The following is a 24,470-nucleotide window of genomic DNA, read 5'->3' on the forward strand; positions in this document are numbered from 1 at the left end:
AATTTGCCCCCGCCGAAAAAGAGCCATCCTGGCGACCTAAGAGTCTGGAGGCAGAGGGCTATAATATGGCTTGAGGCGGGCGACGTGGACGATGTCACGTCCACGCCGGCGCATGTCGTCAGATGGGGAAAGTGGCTCGATGAGAAAATTCACCGGCGAGGTTTGCTCCAAAACGCGGTATGGGCCCTCGTACTTTGGAACGAGTTTTGAGGAAATGCCGGGGGTTTGGTAAGGAACAGCCAGCCATACAAGTGATCCCTGGGAATAGCTGGGGCATTGTGAAGAGTCGACGTTGTTTTCTTTCTGGCGCTGTTGTTCTCGAGACGTAAAGGTGCGTGCGAGTTCACGGCACTCTTCCGCATTTCGTGCAGCTTCGGACACAGATGGGCATGCGGATGCGTCAGGACGGTATGGAAGGAGAGTATCGATGGTGTGGGATGGTTCGCGTCCATAAAAAAGAAAGAAAGGTGAAAATCCAGTGGTAGACTGTGCCGCGGTGTTATATGCGAACGTAATGAATGGAAGAATGCGATCCCAGTTAGTATGATCGGATGTCACATACATGGCGAGCATATCGCCAAGGGTGCAGTTAAATCTTTCCGTGAGCCCGTTAGTCTGCGGGTGGTATGCCGTGGTCTTGCGATGAACAACATGGCATTCAGAAAGCAGAGACGTGACGACTTCTGATAGGAAGGCTCGACCTCGATAGCTTAGTAGTTCTCGAGGTGCACCATGTCGTAATATGAAGCGATGAAGGATGAAGGATGCTACGTCCCGCGCAGTGGCACTTGGAAGGGCGGCGGTCTCAGCGTAGCGTGTTAAATGGTCCACAGCGACTATAATCCACCGATTTTCATCTGATGTTGTCGGTAGAGGGCCATAGAGATCAATTCCGATCCGATCGAAAGGTTTGGCAGGGCACGGAAGCGGTTGAAGCGCACCGGACGAGTGGAAAGGCGGTGATTTGCGACGTTGACAGTCAGGACAGCCCATAATGAATTTTCGAACGAAATTATACATTCCGCGCCAGTAGAAGCGATGGCGAATGCGTTCGTAAGTTTTGAAAACTCCGGCATGACCACATTGGGGATCGTCCTGAAAGGAGGCGCAGATTTGTGATCGCAAGCTGCGCGGGACAACCAAGAGCCACTTACGACCTTCGGGGGCGTAGTTGCGTCGGTGTAGTAGCCGATCACGAATGGCGAAATGAGCAGCTTGACGTCAGAGAGATCGTGGTACCGCAGTGGTTGACGATCCAGAAAGACAGTTAAAAAGAGAAGCGATCCACGGGTCCTTGTGTTGTTCACTGGTAAAGGAGTCGAGGTCGAGAGATGCGATGGAGATACCAGTGGTTCCGCAGGCCGAGTCGGGAGGTAAAGGCGAATGCGACAGGGCGTCGGCGTCAGAATGCTTGCGTCCGCTGCGATAGATGACACGAATGTCGTACTCCTGGATTTGCAGTGCCCACCGAGCTAGGCGGCCAGAAGGGTCTTTCAATGTGGCGAGCCAACAAAGTGCATGGTGGTCCGTTACCAGGTCGAATGGGCGACCGTACAAATAAGGGCGGAACTTGCGAAGCACCCACACTAGCGCCAAACACTCTTTTTCAGTGACGCTGTAATTGGCCTCAGCTTTAGTAAGTGTGCGACTCGCATAAGCGACGACGTATTCGGAGTAGCCCGGCTTGCGTTGGGCGAGGACGGCGCCTAGACCAACCCCACTAGCGTCTGTGTGAACTTCCGTTGCAGCTGTTGGGTCGAAATGCCGAAGAATTGGAGGAGATGTTAGCAGACTACGGAGCGTGGCAAACGCGACGTCGCAGTCAGAAGACCAGGATGAAAGGTCTGCATCACCGCGTAGGAGGTTGGTCAGTGGTGACATGATCGATGCAAAATTTCGCACGAAGCGCCGGAAGTACGAACATAGTCCGACAAAACTGCGTAATTCTTTCAGTGTAGTAGGTTTCGGGAACTCAGCGACTGCTCGCAGTTTTGCAGGGTCGGGTCGAACACCATGCTTGGAGACGATGTGCCCTAAGATGGACAGCTCTCGCGCGGCGAAGCGGCACTTTTTAAGGTTCAGTTGGAGCCCAGCGTTGGTTAAACACGTCAGAACCAGTTGGAGCCGAAGCAGATGCGTAGGAAAATTGGGAGAGAAAACGACAATGTCGTCGAGGTAGCATAGACACACAGACCACTTCAGTCCACGCAGTGTGTTGTCCATGAGCCGTTCAAACGTGGCAGGAGCATTACAAAGACCAAATGGCATTACGTTAAATTCGTACAGGCCATCTGGTGTAATGAACGCAGTTTTCTGGCGATCAGCTTCTGCCATAGGAACCTGCCAGTATCCAGATCGTAAGTCTAAGGAGGAGAAGAATTCGGCTCCTTGTAGGCTGTCAAGGGCGTCGTTTATGCGCGGTAATGGATAGACGTCTTTCCGCGTCACCTTGTTTAATCGCCGGTAGTCGACGCAAAATCGAATCGATCCATCTTTTTTTCGAACTAGAACGACAGGAGATGCCCAAGGACTGTGCGATGGTCGAATAATGCGACGGCGTAGCATCTCTTCGACCTGGTCGTTGATGACGTGACGTTCTGCAGCAGAGACACGGTACGGTCTTTGACGCAATGGCTGGTGCGAACCGGTGTCAATGTAGTGGTGCACTGCGGAAGTCCGACCCAATTGCGGCTGAGAAACGTCGAATGAATTCGCGAAGTGCTGGAGGAGATTAAGAAGCTCGGCGCGTTCATGGGCACTTAAGGTGTCGGCGATGGAACTCGAGAAGGTGTCACTCGATGAGCACTCCAGTGGGGAAAGGGCATGAAGTTCGGTCGAGGCGCTACTGCACGATTCGTCTGGTATGTTAAGGAATAAAGAGGAATCGAGGTACTCCACTCGACCGAGACATTCGCCGGCAAGTAGCGTAAGCGGTGCAGAAAGGGGGTTGTGAACGAAAATATTGCTTCGGCCCGCAGTGACGTCGAGTGTAGCGAAAGGCAAGGAAACGGCTCTGCGGCTCATGAAAATGTCGGAAGGTGTAAACATTACTGTAGCATCGTTATAGTCATCGCAGCAAACCGGGACAACGGCAAGAGAGGCTGGCGGAATTTCAGTGTCCTCACGCACGACAAGTTTTGGCGACCGCTCAAGGGTTTCGTGCAAAGGTTCATCACACAGGTGCGAAAATTGAACTTCAGCGCGTGCGCAGTCGATGATGGCATGATGATTTGACAGAAAGTCCCACTCGAGGATAACGTCATGCGAGCACACCGAAAGGACGATGAACTCGACAACGTACATAGAGCCTTAGATGAATATGCGGGCCGTACAGGTGCCAAGAGGTCGAACTTGTTGTGCGCTAGCTGTACGAAGCGATAGTCCAGAGAGCGGCGTGGTCACTTTGCGTAGGGAGCGGCAGAGCTGGGCGGCTATAACAGAAACGGCAGCACCTGTGTCGACGAGGGCAAAGGTAGAAACACCATCGACAGATATAGCGACGACGTTAGCTGGTGAAGTGCGAGGACTTGAGCATTTCGACGACGGCGCAGTTCTTGCCTCTGGAACTGCGGCGTTCAGTTTTCCCGGTTGGAGGAAGCGGGTCTAGGACGCATTGGGGACAGTGATCGCCTGCGAGGAGATGGGGAGCGGGGAGAGTGAGTTTGAGGCTGGTGTGACCGAGACTCAGGAAAGTTAGTGCATCCATACTGCAGTGAGGGATAGGGAGCAGGTATGTGCATGGGCTGTGGGTCATACGGTAACGGCCGAGTAGCGTCGTGGAGTGGTTGGAAGCGACGGCGACAATATCGTGCCACGTGTCCTGGAGTACCGCAGTTGTAGCAGATCGGTCGATTGTCAGGAGTGCGCCAGGAATTGCTGACTCGTGGTGCGGCCCAAGGTGTCGAAAATAGGGCGGAGTGGGGAGCGACTGAAGACATGGGTGGCAAATGCTGCTGGCGGGGTCTGCTACGTACCACCTGGGCATACGTAAGAGGCGCGGCCACGGGCTGCATAGCCGGCGCATGGGCAACAGGCATGGCCACAGGCTGCTGGTGGGCAGAGACGGGAACAGCCTGAGCTACCTCTTCGGCAATAACGTCGCGGAGTGGTGAGGGCAGACGAGAGGACGGCGGCTGCTGCGTGAAGGGAATCAACGACAGTTGCCGAGATACTTCTTCACGCACAAAGTCTTTAATCTCTTGCAGGGTTGGTGAGTGGTCGGGAACAGAAGTGAGACTGGAGAGCGAGTCGGCGTGTGAGGAAAATGGCCGAGTCAGGGCGCGCTGCTTGCTCAACTCGTCGAAACTTTGACACAAAGTGACAAGTTCCGCAACGGTGGCAGGATTACGGGCCAGGAGCAGCTGATATGCACCGTCATTTATCCCTTTGAGGATGTGTTGAATCTTCTCCGACTCGGGCATGGTGGTGTTCACACGGTTGCAAAGACCAATAATGTCTTCGATGTAGCTGGTGAAAGATTCCGTTGGCTTTTGTGCGCGAATCCGCAAGCGTTGTTCGGCTCTGGACTTGCGGACTGCGGGTCGGCCAAAAACGTCAGCAAACAAGGTTTTAAAGATGGACCACGTCGTGATGTCGTTTTTGTGGCTGTTATACCACATTTCGGCCACGTCAGTGAGGTAAAAGATGACGTAAGTCAATTTGTCCGCGTCATCCCACTTGTTGTTTGCGCTCACCAGTTCATAGTTAGCGAACCAGTCTTCCACGTCGGTCTCATCAGCTCCGCTAAAGACCTTGGGCTCTCGCAAACGAAGAACGCCGGGGTTGCTGGGGGATGGAGTGGAAGAGCCAGGTTGCGCGTTGTTGGTAGCCATGATGGGAGGTAGCGTTCGGTTGCGCAGCTCCAGGTTCAGGCGACGGCGAATGGCAGCACCCAGGTTCAGGTGACTGGGAATGTCAGCACCTTCCACCAATTGAAAAAGGGTTTATTGACGACTGTTGCGACCGTGGTCCTACGAAGAAACACGATCGTGCAAGAGCAACGGTCAAGCAGATGCCGGCGATGATCAGCACGAGCCGAGCGAGCGAAGCCCAGCACCCAGTACCCAAGCGGTGGCGATGTTGCTTGCCAACGACGCTCTTTCTTCTTCACAATATATATATATATATATATATATATATATATATATATATATATATATATATATATATATATATATATATATATACTCACGTCTCGTTCTTGTACACAAACATTCCACACAACGATGGCATTTGCGCTCTCATCAAGGAATACGATGATTGTTGCTTTCACAAGCCAGTTGATGGTGAAACCATTGGTACTCTCATGAAGCTCATCTTAGAACTGAACAAGTTCGAATTCAATAACTTGCACTACTTTCACACAAACGGGACATCTATGGGCTCTAGAGTAGGTCCTAACTACGCAAATATCTTTATGGACATATTGGAAGCTAACTTCATGGAGAATTCACCTTTGAAACCATGCTTCTACAAACGCTTCATCGATGACATCTTCATGATTTGGCCACTAGCCGAAGCAAGTCTTTTAAGTTTCATTAAGAATTTCAACAATGCCCATCCCACCTTCACTTTCACCCATAATTACTCATCAAGAACGATAAACTTTCTTGACGTTACCGTCACAGCTAGTGAAGGACGGCTCTCCACAAATCTCTTTTGCAAACCGACTGATAGGCATCAACTCCTCCATTTCGTTAGCAGTCATGTCCAACATTTCAAAACAGGGATATCGTACAGCAAAGCACATAGGTTTAAAAGAATTTGTTCCAACCACGAAGATTTCCTTTCGCATTTCCAGGATCTGAAACGTTCGCTCATTCAACGTAATTATCCACGGGGAATAATTGATGACACCATAAAACGCGCGGAAAAACTAAACCGAATTGAGCTGCTAAACGTTGACCCCAAGGCGTTGGGTACATCCCAGGTTAACCTGGTGCTCACCCATTCAACGTCAGCTCCAAACGCCACCGCGATTTTGAAGTGACACCACAACATATTAACTCAAAGCAAGCGCCCTAAAAATGTATTCGCAGAACCACCGAGAGTCATGTACAGACGTGCACGTAACCTCCGTGATATTCTCTCATCGTCTAAGCTCGCTGCCCGTAAGCAAAATGGCTGTGCTCCTTGTGGAAAGTCGTGGTGCAAGGTGTGTGCGCACATGGTAACTACGCAAACTGTCACCAGTTCATCCACTGGCTTTCAGTTAACAATCAGGGGCAATCTAAATTGTGACAGTTTCAACATAGTATACATGCTCGAATACGATATCTGTAATCTACAATATATTGGTCATACAGAAACAACGTTCAAAACTCGATTCAATAATCATAGGTCGCACGTCAAAACCCTTCCTAATCTGCCTCTATCGAAACATCTAGCAATACATGGTCGTTATTTCGACAAGATTAAAGCAACGGAACTGGAGTCCGGTTTCCGCTCACATCAATGAGCGGGAAATGCGCGAATCGTTTCTAATCTACAAGTTTGGCACACTAAACTCTGCAATAAACGAACACCCAGGCACACTCACTAATCTACCTTCCACCACTTAAGGTGTCTCATGCCCTTCCGAGATTTCTAGTTCATTTTCTGTTATTTTACTTCTTATTTTTGTTTTCGGCAGAACCATCCTTGTTTCCTGCTAAACAAACTCAGTTGACCTGGTCATCTTTAGTATGTATCGCTCGTTCATGCGCTTCAATCTGCACGCATGGTTCCCATAATGCTTTCGACACCATGCGTCATTTATATTTGAAGTCTCTGTCACTCGTACTGATGTCGCTATGACGATAAGAAGTGACCACTGTGCCCATATTACTTTACGCATTGCATCTTCACACTAAAGGTATTTTGCCTTTTTGTATAATCATGTCAAATCACTTGCGATTGCTATTTGCCCATGTCCCGAAACATTTTAAAATGTAAAAATTATGGCTACGAAAGCAGCATTACATGACACACTGACGAAGGCTTGCCACTAGCCGAAACGTATGTGATTATTAAGAGTGTTTCGTCGTGAGTCGTGCTTTCTCGCTTCCGTTTTTACTACGGAGCTAGTGCGCTTTCTTCCTGCAACCGTTCATGTCCCAAATTTCATAGGAAATTTCATAGGTGGTGTTGTGGGACCAGTAACGGCCAGAACTTACAGCATTCAAGTCCATGGTAACATGTTAAGGAGACAGGAGCACACCTGTGACATATGCCTCAGCGGTTTGCGTTGTGACCAACTAGAACAACACTGTAGTTGACCAAATGTATCAGTCGCGCAGACAGCTGCATAAACCTGGTGCTACTTCTACATCTACTACATAGAAAGCTGCGTGAAGTTATGTGAAGAAAGAATGGCATCTCATTATCAGCTTTGCCTCAGTTGTGTGTCTTCTCGCTCGACTTACTCGAGCAAGGGAATTGCATTTAGAAGGTGCATTGGTTAAAGGCGACATAAGCCTGACAGAAAAAGCGAAGCTGAAGCCAGGCCTTGGACAAATGGCAAGAGGACTGCAGTGGTCTGGTGTTATTTGTGTGCTGCATAGTGCGTTGTGCAGGCTTGGCATCTCCTTGTTGGCGTCTTCCAGATTTGCTGTGGGTGATATTGTTTGCAGAGTACTGTGCCCTTTCGCGATACTGCAACTTGTGGTTTAGCTTTTCTTGCCAACAACACGGTGTTTTCAGCAGGCATGCTTTCTCCATGCTGGTGTCTACTGTTTTTGATGTGAGGGATTGTCCTTCTGTATTACTGTGTCATTTCATCACAGTGCAATTTGAAGTTTATAATTGCTCGCACACAGTGTGTTCTGCAGGCCTGGCGTTTGCTGTGTGTGCCGTGAATTGATAGCTTTGGCAGTGACAGAGTAACACACTTTTTTACGATTACATAATTTTTGGGCGATGTTTACTTACACGCAGTTACTAAGAAGACATGAAATACTTTCATGACGATGCGAGTTCTCAACAAAGCTGTAAGAGCAGGGCACGTGAAATAGATGATCTATGTATTTTCATGAGTCACAGACACTGCCAGATACTTGAGTACTGCAAACAGTTGTCAAGGCCGTTTCGAACCAGAATGGGCACCCTTTTTTGTCCGAAAGCTCAGCATCTTTATACATTCATTGCGACTTCGACTGTCCACCTAAAATATCTGCGATTGACCCGCCTCGTCGACCTTTTGTGACATTCTAGTGTGTGTGTGTTTTCGCTTACTCCCGCTCTTTTTTTCACTCTCATTCGGTTTTCCTTACCTTTCTGTCTCCCTTCCCCAGTGCAGGGTATCAAACCAGATACTTACTTTCCTGCGAACCTCCCTGCAATTTTTCATACCATATCTTTCTCTCTCTTTCGAACGTGATTTTACTTTATCACTATATCCAGTTACTGATTTTCCTGTTTGCATGTTTTCGTCAACTCATTGCATTGCTTTTTCTGTTCCCCAAGGGTAAGGGCTCTGTGAAACAGCTGTTTTTCTAGCTCCATTATTCCTAATGTTTCCACTTCTATAATTCTTGCCAATTCTAGGGTTTGTTGTGGCTGTTGCCTTGCATCATGCAAGAATGTAGGTCCCGTTTTAGTAGACCTGTTCCTTGTGTGTTTAATCTGAAAGCACTCTTTAAAACATGATTTTGGTGATGCATCATAATGGAGACACAGTTTAACTACTGCTTGCTCATTTCAAAGTGCAATGGCTCCCATGCTATTTTCACAACCACACAGTAATAAATAAAATAGACAGGTAATTTATTCAAGTCTGCATGCATACATGTTAAGATGAAGCCTGCCTACAGCAGGCTTTTTGTAGCCTGGAGTTTTGGCATCTTAAAAGCCTTGCTCTTGCACATATCTTTCTCACATATAAATTCACTGAGTTTAGTGTATCTAGCTCCAGAAGTAAGAATTTGACGCAATGGTCTCCACCGTGTGATTGTGTTTTTGTGTTTATTTTTTTGCCACTGCAGTCACTCTGCGTGAAGAACGTATGGTGCGGAGCTATAGAGGTCTAGTCAGGTGACTCATGGTGGTTTTTTTATATCCCTCACTATAGCAATCGTGCATTGTCAAATAAATAAATAAAAACATAGAGTGCAGCTGTGTAAAGAAATCAGATTCATAGAAAGACTAGTGTGTGAAAAACATAGGCTGAACTGTTGTCTGTATTGTTCATGCTTCTATTTCTTACTCAACCACACTAACTAGCCACTGTCAGCCATTAATCAAATGAGTACACGAAGTTGAAAAAGTTGGTATGTGTGTTATTGCATGTTTCAGCGATTATGTTCTCTATGTTGTCTCTACGTTCGCTGTTACACATGGGTTTGATGTCTACATACAACGTTGATACAATGTGAATATTTGATTGTTGTTACCACATTATTACCATCATGTTAGGGCAACGTGATAATTTGAACGTTGTTAGCTCGTGAAAAACAACACGTAAGGACAACGTCGTTATTTGAATGTTGCTGCAACATTAAAAACACTGTGTTATGGCAATGTAATACTATAAGCGTCGATGCAATGTGATATTTCACCGTCTAACGTTGCCTCATTCTCGTTACATTCAAACCACGTTGACTCAACGTTCTGCGTTACCTGGGTAGAGGCCTGTGTCTTCAGGCTGTTGGTAACGAACGCCAAATGGTCAAACTGCCCATCGTTCGTTGTGCAACACGCGCTCTTGTCTATTTCGTATGCGATCGGGTTTTATTTAGCAGAAAAAAAAAAGGGATAGCGCTTGAGTTTCCACCCTGAAGAGTAGAACACGATGGCGAAATCGGACCCTGCCTGCGTCTGCTTCTCAGTGGCTCGGATTTCTTCGTATGTTGGTGGATAAATAAACAGTGCTGCAGAGAAAGGAACATCTGAGCGCATGTGAACTGGCCCTTTCAAACTATCATATAATGCCTGCTGCAAATGCACTTGCGAAATGCCAACTACATCTATGTGTCTGCCACACATCTGCCACGCAATATAACATGTGTTAATTACACTCCCCCCCTCCTACATTACCGGTTGTTTTTTTCTTTTTTTGAGACACGTTTGAGCATGAGCGTGGCTCTGTGGTAGGACACTTGCTTGCCAAGTTGAAATACTGGGTTGAATTACCACCTGAACTAAACATTTTTTTATGAATTTTTCATCCACTGAAATTTTCACTCACAGACAGCAATTACTTTTCGCTCACAACCAACAAGGCAGACTCAACACCACAATTTCAGCCAAGTGAGCACTCTAAAGCTTTTGTGTAAAATATTTGTCAAATCTGTAAAAACTGTTACCCGTGTTACCAGTTGGCGCAGACCCACCTGAAAGTGTCACAACCTTCACGATTACCTTAAAAAGCGCTGATTTGATTTCCCGCACGACACGAGCGTCGAGCTTTTACTGGCGATATCGCAAGCACCTTTTATACCTCTGGAAAGTTTGACCATGCGTGTATAAAAGCCGACACATTTCACAGACAGACAGACAGACAGACAGACAGACAGACAGACAGACAGACAGACAGACAGACAGACACAGACCAAAATTCTTGCGTCGAAGGTACCCAGGAAAACTATCGTCTTTAATAACCAGCGACGGCCGGTAGACAGGCGCTGCAGGATTACGCTCCCTATATACGATAGCGCAAGCGGCAATGCCTGCAGTGCGTCGTCTGCTGCGAACGAATCGAGTGTGGTGCGCGAGCACAGTATACTCGTAAAAGCACTCTCTCTCGGATTACGCGAGTTGCGAGTCGACGAAACTAGGGATAACTATGCGAGAGTATAACGGTCAGGTGAAGGATTGGTTGTGCTCTAACAGTGAATGATATATAGTTTCCTTCAGTGATACTCTGCATTATCTGAGCTCCATGCCTTCGCCTTAGAGCTCTAACATTTCTATGAGCCATCGATCAATACGTTCCTAGCGTTGCATACGCAGCATTGAAGTTCTGCGATGAACAAAGATGAGAATGTTCATGTATACATTATTTAGCTTCACTTATTTTACCTCCCCTGCATCGTGAACATATTATATATTAAATATTTTCTCGTGGGACTCGCTGGCGCGAAACTCTGAGACCGACCTTGCCTAGTCCTAATCCCATAATTCGAGCAGCTCCGTCCATCCAAGGGTATGAGTGGACGTGAAGAATTCGATGGCGGCAATTTTTCACTCGACTAAACTGTGACTGCTTGTATACAAAAATATGTGCAGCACCCTCCCCCCGCCCCATTCTCTGAAAACGCTGCTAGGACTCAGGCGAGCGGCAGCGTTGTTATCAGTTGAATTGGTGGACTAGGTTCGAGTGGAGAAACAATTAGGAATACCGGGGCAAAGAAAGCAAAGATTGTGCTAGTTCACACGAGTAACAGATACGCTTAAAGATTCTGTGAGCCCCGCCACGGTGGCCTAGTGGCTAAGGTACTCGGCTGCTGACCCGCAGGGCGCGGGTTCGAATCCCGGCTGCGGCGGCTGCATTTCCGATGGAGGCGGAAATGTTGTAGGCCCGTGTGCTCAGATTTGGGTGCACGTTAAAGAACCCCAGGTGGCCTAATTTCCGGAGCCCTCCACTACGGCGTCTCTCATAATCATATAGTGGTTTTGGGACGTTAAACCCCACATATCAATCAAATTAAAGATGCTGTGAGAGAAAAATTTCGGACGCTGAGCCCGTTACCTGCTGACTTGTTAAGAAGAGGTATGAGCGTGCAACCACGCTTTCACCCGAGTGCATCCCTCTCTCCTATACATCCCTGGTTTCCTTGAAGCGCATCTCTTGTAAGCCGAGAGACAGTGCTTTTACCTGTATGCTGTGCTCATGCACAATACTCGATTTGCTCACTGCAGTGACGCGCTACAGGCAGCGCTCGTTGTACTATCGTAGCGGGAGCATAATTCAGCAGCGCTTGTCTACCGGCAACGGCGAGCCTGCAGGTGAGCGTGCGCCCCGAGACCGGCCGTTACGAGCTGTGAGTCGTGAATGGTTATTTTGTTCGCCGATAGATGACGCCTGAAGTGAACGTGTTTTCTATTGCGCTCGGTTGATGGCGCTGTCGGCTGCCGCCGCATAGAGTTACTGTGTATGCTACCGTACGCTGGCTCATACAATAACCACCGCAGAGCGCCCACCACGCGCTTCCATGTTCCGTTTCATAAAGGACGACAGAGTACAACGTATATCGACTTACAAACGTGCTCGGGAACTCTAGCGGGGTGCAGCTCAAAATATAATCAAGAGAACTGAACGCTAGGCGAATTGATAATTCATATTTACAAAAACTGCGCGAAAAAGAGAAAAGAATACTGAAGGCACACACACAAGCACACACAGCAAAATAAACTTAGCCGCGCGCTAAACAATATTGAAGTTTCTCGTCACACAAAACATCAAGGAAAGGCTCTTGAAACGCAGGAGCTAAACACGTGATACGCGAACGAAGATTCCAAGCCGCCGCACGCAAAGTACACGAAGGTATTACAACCATGGCTAGCTTACTTTTGAACAGTGAACGTGTAGATAGGCCCACAGCAGGGACAATATCGAATAAACTTGGAATATGAAACTAAGCCTTACGTCACGCTGTCATAACATCCCTTTTTTGTTAATACCTCCACCATCTGGGCTTCGAACATGCGAAATTGCACATCCGAATAGCCACAACGTGGCACGACCGTGTGTGTTATAGAGCTGTTTCTTCTCAAATGAATATAATAAAGCTGTGTGACTTGTTGCAGTTTGCCTCGTAAAGCGGCGTGCGACATCCGATTGATTAAACCAAAACTTAACAATTGACAAGCAGTAATCAATTGATCAACAGCATCGCCAGAAATGCCACTGCTTTCTCATAAATACATGTAAATCGTTAGGTCTGTGAAGCATGTGGACTGATCAATATTTCTGTCACACGCGCGAAAAAAGCAAGACAAACTATGCCCATTATAACACACACTAACGAAAACAAAACAACCAATCAACGCATTCTACATTCTTCTCCCTTCCTCTCCCTTTCGCTTTCATGAGCGACTGTCGGAATCGCGTTTCGGCAGCGACCGGAAAGGATGGTAACCGTAAACTCCGCGTCTCTTACCAGATGCGCCAACCGTGGGAAGGAGCGTCGTACCTGACGTGAGGCGGTGCAGGGAAGGCCCAGTGCGAATACAGTATCTGCGCTCCTGCGCCGGCGTTATTCTTATTCGGTACAAGTGGCAGTTGCAGATCATTGACGAATCATCTTGATGTTACGGCGGCGCAGGCCATGAATTCGTTGGGAAAAGAGCACTGGTCGAGTCATTCATGTCCCCTATTCGCGCCGTATTCGACCAGCGTGTTCTCGAGCTAAATGAGCCTACGGCAAGAAGCAATAAGCGTGAGCGGTTCACCATCTCCCTTCGGCTCATTGTGAAACAAGTCTGACGTGGCACAGGTGTATAGTTGCAAGAACCCGAAGCCAACAATGGTAGAAGAGGAGCGATTCAAGCTGACCTAAACCAGTCCGCTTTCTTTACGTACGTCTCTCGCAAGAAACGATCTATTTTAGATGCTGGCTGAATGAAACCAGCTGCATGGCTGACATATATACCACACGATGTGGGTATCTCACGCTTGCGGGGTGAGATTCGTAGATATCAGGTTTGGTTCCTGCAAGCGACAAGTTATCTTTTCATGCACTTTTTTTCTACTTACATTACATTTACTACTATAAACAACCCCTATACTTTCTTTGGCATCATTGTCTGTCAATTCTCATTAAGAGCATGTGGGGTTCTCACTTACGAGAAATGCTCCTTAAATGAGTCCAATATCTGATGGTCTGACTCTGCTGATGTTCACAAGCACCGGATGACAAAGCTTATACACGACAAAAAGTTTGAGCTCTTGCGTTCTTTTGTACTCTCTTTCTCGGGCGCATGACGAACAGAAAAATGAGCGAGAGTGCAAAAGGACGCAAGAGATTGGAGATCCAATGGCTTGGCGTTGGCAATGCTGAGTTACCTGAAGGGTAAAAGTCAGCGGTGGGGCCTATGGCATCACTGGCCGTAACAGAGTAAAAATGTTTTCGCCTTCGCTGCTGGTGCTAACATTTCGAAGTGGTACGTGCAATATTTAGCACTTTGTTTCTCAATTGTACCACGTTTTTCGGCAAGAGTGCTCCCGACACACAAAAACAATTTAACAAAGCAAACTGTGCTTTGACGGAGTGTCACAGCATGTCACTATCAGCGTAGGGTCGTCATTTAATACAAAAACACCACTGCCTATACCGGCCACGCTTAAATACTCTTGTTCAGTATGCGTAAGTTGTGGTATGAAAATAGTCTTGAACATTTACTTGCAGCCTTTTGCTTAATGCGCTGCCGTAAAAAAAAGACAAATACCAACTTGAGGAGACGAACGCTCTGTTCAATAGGCGTGCGCATGTTTTCCCGTTAGGCAGGTGAGGGGTGGGAGTTGTTTAAGTATTTGGAGAAGAAAGAGTGAAGCAACATTCGTAGTGAGGTTGAAACTGAAGCAATGTCGTTCTTCCCACGACGACCTGCCTTTGGTGTATCAGTTACGGGAGTAAAAATGGGTAGAGTGAACAGCTTTAGGAATTCAGCATAAATGGTTCTTGGCTTCCAACATTTTCAAAAAAACTGCATGGCCATAGCCTTGCAAAAAAAAAAAACAATGCCCGGAGAAGAACGACTTAGTTATTGTATGAAGCAGTCTATATATCGGCGCCGCTACAGCTAATTGATGAAGTACTGCTGTTTCCTTCGCCCTCCTTGTGTGCACACTTATGCTCCGTTCCAATAACTTTCCAGTTATTTGGATAATATGACCGACAGTTTTTCACAATTACAATATCTTTGGGACACGTGTTGTGTATTCGAATGTGTGGGCCCCGATGATGGCGAGTTGTGCGAATGAAGCACCTTCAGGTCCAGGAGGCACATCACTCACGCATGAATACCGTGCCGACGCAGCGCCGCCACAGCGTCTCCTCTTGCACGTCGCACCCACTCCCGAGCGGCCTCATCTAAGCATCACACAACAGTTGTCTAAAAACTGGCGCCACGCACGGACGGGGCTCGCGTGGCATGCCGAAGGAGCCATAGGTAGGCGAAACTTAAGTACGAAGGCAACGGTCCACGAGGAGCATTCCGGGAACGCTGGATCTCGTCTTCGTCTATAGAACTCTGTGCATCATACTTCGGAGACATCACAAGGTAAGGTTGCATTGAGAATGCATTGAGAACAGGTGTTCTCGCAAATAACTTTCCAGGCAATGACACCTTAACGGAGAATTTAAACGGGATCTCGGACATACTGGTCGGCTGCAACCGCGATAGCACCCACGTCATAGTTCGATTGTGTACAACGACGAACGTTTGGTTTTCTGGTATTAATGACTGCTGCTAATGGTTAGACATACCGCAAGAAATATACCGGTAAAGATGATAATAATTGTTACGCGTGGAGTTTTCTACTACTGTTCTGCAAGGACAGAAGGACTTCCGTAGTATGTAGGTCTCATTTATTTTCCCACGTCCTGACAAGTTCATCTACCCTATTTGTTTTTCGCCACCACTTTACTAATTTATTCCGCTGTTATCGCATGGAGTCATGCTTCAAGGTTAATTTGCACTGTGTTGTGGAGTGAACTTGAAACATTCAAAGTGACTACAAAGAGGACTACTGACACAAAAACTAAAGCGCACCGAAGCAGCACAGCAGGTGCTTACACCTACAATTGACATCAAGCTGTCAGGTAAGCATGGAGCAAGCCATCAGCCTAAAAATATGCGCGTCCTGTTACCGTACTGTATGCGAATTCATCAATGTGCGAGTGCGTCGATGAAGTTCTCTCTCCTGCGTATATATATATATTCATTCTGGCTGACGAGTGAGGTTGGTTTGCCCCCCCCCCCCCTCCCGAACAAGTTGGTACGCCACTGTTTGCTGTCGATTTCATTTTTCCATAAATTTGCCATATAATTGCAGGTTTTAGCAGATGGTCGTAGTTTCCCATAGTGACCCTGAACAACAGGGATAACACCAACGACAGCCTTCCAGAAAAATAGGCGTGCAGAGACTACTGAAGTGGTTACAAAATGGAAAAGCAGAAAAAAGTGAGCCCCGTAACTGTCTGCATCAGAGTGCGACACCTCAACAGTAGCTCACAGGGTATGGGGGTGTGGAGGGATTAAAAGGATAGAATTAAAGGTATATATATAGAGAGAGATGCGCTGAGCCAGCGAGCGAGGATATTATCGAGGGGATAGGAGAGATAGGAAAGATGGAAACACGGTCACAGGAGTCTGAGGACGGGGCACCACTTGAGAGAGCTCTTGTCGGCGTCAGGAAATGGCGTAGGGCAAGTCCAGTAGGTCAGAGCTACGCTGTCGTGGAAGGTCAGCGTCAGGCGATGACTTACGGCCAGCCCAGTCAGCCAGAGCTACGCTGACGTCGAAGATCGCGAGGGCACAACCGGTTGGCACGGAATCCAGCGAGCGATTCCTGAAGCGTTTCGCGCTTTCACCGCAAGTGTAAAGGCCTATGAGCCGTTCCATGAGCTCCCGGCCCAGCCACAACGCACGTGCCGGGACACCTGCCGCACCCAAGTGGGGAGCAAATGGCGACGCTCTTTCACTCACCGCTTGGGTGCGGCTGGGGTCCCGGCATGTGTGTTGCGGCTGGGCGGTTAGAGCATGAAACAGCCCTATGCGTCGTGGTTCCGCGAAAAATGCGGTTCATAGGTTCATTCACTTCACCTGCACTTCGTGAACCTCTTCATGGAGGCGCTGCACTTCGGCATTCGTTTCACGAGTTCAGCGTGGCCGTAGCCAACGTTACTAGATCTTGCCAGTTCTCAAACTCCCAAAATGGCTGGCGTAGATGCGTGGCCCCGTTTCGGTTCCGCTAAGCAGATGGCGTGGTGGCCACGGTTAGCCCGCTGCTTTGCAGCACAAAGCCAGCGGCGCATGTTGTAAATGTCCGTTCTTTACTTTGAAATACTCGTTCAATGCGTCTAAAATTTATACTGCCATTAGGGACCTCTTCTATCAATAGATTGATGCTTTTTGTATTACATTATATACAATACATTTATAAATACGCAATATTTTAGCTGTTATTATGAATTTTAAACTTAATTATGCGTTTTCGAAATAAGCATCCTGTCATTTTTTTGTATAAAGCAGCTAAATTTCCATTTCTTCAATGCCTTGCTCTGTGTATCTATTTTTAAGGTTGTCAACAAGTGTGTTTTCTGTATGAATTCTTCTCATGTTGCTTTAGCAGAGTGTAGCGTTGGGCGAGTTGGTGCATAGCCTAATAAAATATTTGTGACGCTACTTATACTAGCAAGAAAAAAAAAGAAGAAGAAAGGATGGGGCGCCAGATTTTCAACTCATTCATTTTCATCACATCACCGAAATATATATGCTTCCAGAATGCGCACAAAAAGGGTGTCCAGCAGAAGCGACTATAAGATTGCACGCACGAAAACCCAAACAGAATAAAGCTATCGCCCAGAAATATCTAGAAACAGGTATTCCTTCTTGTAAAAAGTTATCGACACGTGTGTTAGAACGAAGCGGGGAAACGTTAGCACGTGAAGTACTTGAGGCATATCACATACAAATGAAGAGGAACGAATGCGCCAGTGTCCCGTCGATCACTTTGCACAAGAAGGAATACCTGTTTCTAGAAAGCGCTGTGCGATTGCCCTATTCTCTTTGGGTTTTCATGCGTGCAATGCGATAGTCGCTTGTGCTGCATTCCCTCTTTGTGCGCATTCTACAAGAATATACGTTTCGGTGATTTGAGGAAAATAAACGAGTTCAAAAGTCTGCTGCCCTATCCTGTCTCCTTCATGTTTTTTATCCTTGCTAGTATCAGTTGCGCCACAAATATTTTATTGAGCAATTTCATGTTGCTGCTGCTACTGTATGTGGAGGTGAGACTAGTTAATCTGACTTAGGCAGCTTTTATTCTGCCATCCTTGCTGCTTGTGCATGTTTTGTGTTTGTTTAGCGATAATATATATATATACATATATATATATATATATATTCACATATATATATATTTATATATATAAATACACATATATATATATATATATATATATATATATATATATATATATATATATATATGTGTGTGTGTGTGTGTGTGTATTTATATATATAAATATATATATATGTGAATATATATATATATATATATATATATATATATATATATATATATATATATATATATATATATATGAGTGGAATTCGCTGTACAAATTTTACAAAAGTACGCACATCAATTTTAAAAAAAAGGAACCACTTTGGGAATGAACCGTCTTTTGTAGGGCCACACTACGGTATTCGGTGGAGCTGATGGTGCTAACACCTGAAGCTTGCTTCAGAACGCTTGGCCGAGCTCCTGGGCCGCTTCTTATTTCCTCTCTGCTCCGCCTTTACACAACTCTCGGCGATTGGTCGCCTGTTTGTCGTCCGATAGAACAGTACACATGGTCGATCAGAAACTTGCCACAAGGACGTCACCTTCGTGCACGTGAACGACTAATGTTTCTCACCCCAAACAACACAACAATAAAATATCAATAAAACAGAACTTCAAAAAGCCATAGAGGCTTGGGCAAGCTCGGCACTGCGCAATTATCTATACAGAGCTACACGTACTGGGTATTGCGGCCATAGGACGACTTCCTTGTAACATGTCAACGTCTTGGCGATGGAGCAATAATCCGTTTGTCCCCTGTGCGCTGTAAGAGAAACCGCCCATGGTTACAATAATGAGCTCACTTGCACGGGAGCAGTCGAAGACATGTCTCTGCGACAAAGCGCACCAACTCGCCGACCGAGCGCCCGATCATTAGCGACATCAGCCACGCTCTCACGTGTCGCCAGCCCACCCGCTTCTGAGAGCTACCGGATGTAAGCCGCACCAGGCCGAAATTTGTCGGTGACCGAGTTTTTGCAACGCGCGCTGCCTCGAAACGGCGTGTGTGAACACTGCATACGGCTGGGCTTCAGCTGAACCGAAGTGAGCAGTCAACGCGCCGTTCTGGCTCTCGGAAGAGGCCCATTGATTCGCTGACTGCCAGTGCCATGAGGTAATTAGGGCGTCGTAACAATGAAGTTTTTAATCCTCGTTGCCCACGTGGGGGTTGGTTTTTTTTTCCTGAGTTAAGAGAAACTCGAAACGCTCAGCCGTCTCCTGCGCTGCAAAACTTCGCGGGGTACCATGCCGGCGCCGTACTGTCTGCGTTCACAGCAAATCCGGACGGACACGCTTCGACCAAGCGCTCCTAAAGCAATGCTGCCTGCCAATGGCTGACACATTTCCCCAAGATTACGGCACAAAGTAAATGAAAGTAAACTAGCCGCCGCGCAATCAATTCTTAGTGGGGTCTTACACCACCCCCCCCCCCCTTGAAGACTCGCAACAACTTGTTTTCAGTGTTGCCGAAGTAAACACAGCAAAAACGGACAGCGCTCAAGCAGTGGCGTAAGGCGGGTTCATAGCCATACCTAAACTGCCTGGCAGGGAGTGCTCCCTGCTACGCAGCGGTCGCCTGCCACAGCATGCGCGAAAACTATCCTGAAAACGAAGCTCGAAGAATGTCCCAGTTCGTTTTTCGGGGCTCAAAAAACACTATCTAAATCAGACTACAGCGTCAGCTGACAGGATGAAGCTAATTAGTGAGCTACCCTGCTCTCAAAGTAGAGCAAGCCTATTGAAAACATTATGCAGTTGTTACGCGACATCTAACAGACCTCAACAAACGTGTCGGAGCTGGTCACCTCACACGCCTGCTCGTGAATCTCTACAATGCATGCGACATAAGCCACAAATGTAGACATAAGCACACTACAGTTCATTCCGCAGACAAATCTTTAACACAATACAACAGTTCTCAAGAAGATGACACAAATTCCAAGATATGTCGCTGAACAATCAGGGGCTCTTGCCCCATCCGACATAATAACAAAAACGCTGAAAAAATTGCAGGCAAAAGCAAACGATGTTACTCGCAGTTCACGCGAGCACGTTTTATAATTGTCACATCCTATTTTATGATCTCCAATAGTTTGATCACCATTCTCGAGTGTTCTTGCTCGCTTTCTACAATATATTGTGACGACGCGAGATTGACGCGTTTCGTAGTCTATCCAATGAATCATCAATACGCGGCAGAGGGTAGACGTCCTTCTTTGTGATCTGATTAAGCTTACGATAGTCGACGCAGAAACGCAAGCTACCATATCAAGCATCATGATTATTCCGTTCGCGTAGGCAGTCTCTGAGTGATTTGCCAGCGTTGAATTTCCACGCTGGAGGCTGCACAGCCGGACGTCGGTGAAGCACATCAGCTGACTTAGTTCACAGGCTTTACACACGTTCGCTTCATCGTAGCGGCACGGAAAGTCTGACACACAAGCTCGCATTGATATATCAAAGCTGAATTAAAACAGAACTTTGTAATGCAAATCGAAGAAAATGTAATCGCGGTACGATTGGAACAAAATAACCGGCAGAAATGCAATCGATGCCAATGGGCTGCTGCTTTTCGAGCATAATGATAATCTTCATACTTGAAGTCAAATAGTCACCGCTCATTTATAATAGTAAAAGTGATAAAAATATTTCCTCAATGTTTATTAAAAAACGACATGGTAACTACTTTTTTACGGTGTTTTGATACATCCGGAAATAAAAATATTTTAGCCTTGTTGAGCGCCCCTAACAGGCCAAATGCACACTAACGTATCTGACCGCTAAAAGAGGAGTGAGTAGTGACAGCGATCATGAAGAAACCAGTCGCGTTTTTCGCCTCCTACGGCCATCGTTGGAACTTCAGAGTTTCCGGGGCCGGGGCCTGTGTCACCGTAATCACAATTATACTACGCTGACAGGCCCCTGACTCTAACGACCGTACTGTGTTGACAGAGCTCGTGACCATAGTCACTGCCGCACAGATGAGCACGCTCTTTTGCGAATAGAATTAAACGCAGCACCTTATCTGACGGTATCGAAGCGCGTCGCGCGCGCTCTGGGTGTTGCGCCGATGTCCACTAGCCATGGCCTTTACGTTGGGATGCTGTTTGTGTTGACCAAGAACCTATCGTGGTGGTAACGACAAACGAGAGGCCACTTGTTGCGTTCAGCTCAGCCTGTGCTTGAGCGAGTTGCGCAAATTCAAACCGCTAGCATTATTTTCTCTTATTATTTTCTTCCTTGCTAAGCGAGCCTTATGTTCGCGACAGTTTGTGGCATATCATGAAATCCGCGAGAAACGCTTCACGCTGATCAATTTTTTCGCAAAACTGATCGCAAGCAATGATGTTTTGACAATTTCTAACCCTGTGTGTGCCACAACTTGTTTTTATTGAGGTTTAGAATACCGTTCGCAGGTATAGCAGGCGCCATATGAGTTTTAGAATAGCATTCGCCCCTCTAGAGAAAAATCTAGAGACTTTATCCCAACCCCACAAACCCCAATGTACGGAACCTACACTTAGCCTCGATTTCAGCGCTTTGCGGGCCGCATGCACCGCACGCTATTTAGGATTTTCTGCGGGCGGACGGCAAACGCGAACGGCGGCTCACTATACGACCCATGCGCAAAGGCAGCTACCACACCATAAGGGCTAGCGGTGTGCTATTCTAAACCTCCCTATTATCTTCACTCAATGTCGTTATTCTGTTTTTCGATTGCACTTCTAGCATGCATCCTGCACGGTTAATTTCAAATTGCGTTTCCGAACTTTCAATTTGTAAAAGTTAATGCCTGCGTGCCTATAGTCACCCGGCATGGCGTTGTAACTTGGGTAAGTTGTTCCTCCGATAAACAAGAGCTGCGTATGATTTATACTAATTGTAAATACCATAAATGTCACTAGTAACTTCCTTATGGAAGCACCAGAAAACGTAAACAAGAGTGACGTGGCATATTACCCTGCGGTGGGACGCTCGAAGATAACGAGTCTTCTCTCGCTACATATGACACCGCTGTTTGGCTGGCGCTCGCACTCGTCAGACTTGCCTATTGAATTGATCTCTTCAGAGTGCGTCTTTGCTTTGGAAATCTTGCACTGGTTACCACGTGGGGCCGCACGTGATTTGTAGCCACGCTTAGGTAATATAGGAAACCGCCTGACTGAAACAACTGGTGCTGAAAGTAGTGCTGAAAGTGACCGTCAAGCTAGTTAGGTTGTTAATAGTACGTTAAAGCTTTAAAGCTTACTACAGCAGCCTCATAAGGACCCGTCGTTGTGTGTACTTGACCGCGTTTTCAAGCACGGTTGTTTTTGTTTGGGATAGATACACTTGTTTTCAGTAATTTAGAACGATACCTTTCTTCGTCACTCATACATAGCTCCTGAAGCTGCATTTTTGCCCGTGTTCTTAGTATGATATTTGCATGTGAGACTTTTAATGAGTGGGGTAGTAGCTACTAGGCTCATTTCCTCTATTTTGAGATTTCGCAATGGTTGTTTTTCTCTTTGTAATGCCATCTTATTGACATCACGTATTCTTTTGTCTGCTAATTTTAAAATAAGGAGTGTCTCTTTAGTTTGATGTTTTGTTAATTTAAGGTTCAGCTGTTGGCTTATCTTTTTCTTTACCTTTTGCACTCTTTGATGACACGACAAATTAACGGAAAAGAAAAGTCATAAGTTCATGAAAAAGGTGCAAGCTTGAAAATAGTTTAAATATATAATCGCGGGTTGTCGCTGGCACCAATGTTTCGACAAGCAATCTTCCAGGCTGCGACTTTAAAGTTGAAAGCTGCCTTGACAGAACGTATAGTTGTAAATATGTAGTTTCCAACGACCCCCCGCGTGCATGGATTTTTCAGCTGACAGAGCGAAGTATTTTTTTCATTGTTTCATTATGTCAATGACGAGTTCACCGAGAAAAGGTTTTTTGCAATGTTTGACACTGTGTCGTCTTCCTTTGCAGTGCATTAGAGTGTGCTTCATACATGCCGGTGAACCATGCAGAACGGAAGTAGCAAGCCACGCGAGACACTCAAGGAGTTCCTCCGCAAGCGAGTTGAGTCTCACCCAGGCATCTCCATTCAGAAGTTGACCGGCCACCTGTCCCAGCTTCCCGTCGAAATCCGCAAGACGTATCCGCATGACACCAACTCCATCCGCCGGGTGCTTGAGCAGTTTCCCGAGATCTTCGTAATTCGCAACCATGATCAGGTTCACCTTACGACATCGGAGAGTTCCGGCAAGCCGAAGGGAGCATCGTCGTTTGCGGGTGGAAGCAAGGACCAGACTACTTCCCTGACAGGTGTCAAGGGAAAGGTTTATCGTTTGTTCGAGACGTACGGCTTCGCTTCGGTTCAGCACCCGATAAACACATGTGTTTACTTTAGCTTGCACTCGTTTGAAAATGGACAACATTCAAGTCTTCTCTCATCTGGCCTTCAGCTCGGGGAAGGTGTCGTTCTAGACGCGGAGGTGGGCCCCAACGACTTGAAGATTAAATTTCGCGCCAGCAGGGTGACGCGTATTAAGGGCGGGAATGTCGCTACTCCATCCGATTTGTCGTCACCGGCGCCGCAAACTTCAGCGTTAACATCACTCGTGAACCGGACTGGTGTTATAGAGACTCTGAAAGATGAGTTCGGGTTCATCAAACTAGAAAAGGAAAACGAGTGCGCATTTTTTCACGCAGACCAAATTGCGCGGCACCTCAGGACGGCGGTGCCCGCTCTGCCAGAGATATTGGCCGTCGGGGACAAGATTACATTCGACGCTGACCCGAACAAGAAGACGACCGCACGGGCCAAGTGGGTCGTGACGACCATACACAGCATAACGAACCTTCCTCCCTGCCATTTGGGTAGTGAGACGGAAGGTAGTGAGACAGCTGCGCGCACGATCATCAAGCGAGATGGACTCATACAGATGGTGAAACCGGCACGTCATGGAACCCCGCACGTCATGGGGGATCCCGCACGTCATGGTGGATCCTCGTACAAAGATGTCCAGCTGGAATTGTGAGTTGGATGTGCTTTTGCGTATTTTTCCTGTTTTTGTCCGTTGTCAGAACATCGTCACTTATTTTACATTAATAATGATGTAGCAGTGCTAGGAGAATATACCTGAATGGCTCAGTGTTCATGGCGCTCTGCGGTAGGCAAGACTGCTGGTGTAGTTTTAAGACAACTTTCATAAGTCGCATATTTCAGTGCCATTGTTGCTTTGGGAAAATCGGTACGAGGGAGTGTACAACAGTGCGGTGCTTGAAGATGCGCTGGTCACCTGCGCGTTTTACTCACTAATTTTTGATGATTGATGTTCTCAAGATAGTGAAAATGCTGGTGATCAACTGTTTCTGATCTGGAAATCTGATCTTTCATCACGGTGGTTTGTCACTTCACCTTATCACGTTGCATTGTTGCGGAAATATGAATGCATTGTGGTCGTCGTTGCCTTCAGCAACTAAAGTGCTGTGCTGC

The 24,470-nt window shown here is 46.9% G+C and overlaps 1 protein-coding gene across 1 annotated transcript in view; it reads left to right on the plus strand.

Moving 5' to 3' along the window:
• LOC142776606 (uncharacterized) overlaps positions 1-24,470 on the plus strand; it is a 201,957-nt gene that overhangs the window by 161,475 nt on the left and 16,012 nt on the right. Inside the window, exon 2 of the mRNA XM_075880532.1 lies at positions 22,958-24,008. Coding sequence (XP_075736647.1) covers positions 22,993-24,008 — 1,016 coding nt within the window. The 5' untranslated portion in view covers positions 22,958-22,992. The remainder of the gene's footprint in view (positions 1-22,957; positions 24,009-24,470) is intronic.

Source organism: Rhipicephalus microplus, chromosome X (assembly GCF_043290135.1).
Source record: "Rhipicephalus microplus isolate Deutch F79 chromosome X, USDA_Rmic, whole genome shotgun sequence".
NCBI classification, from domain to species: Eukaryota; Metazoa; Arthropoda; class Arachnida; order Ixodida; family Ixodidae; genus Rhipicephalus; species Rhipicephalus microplus.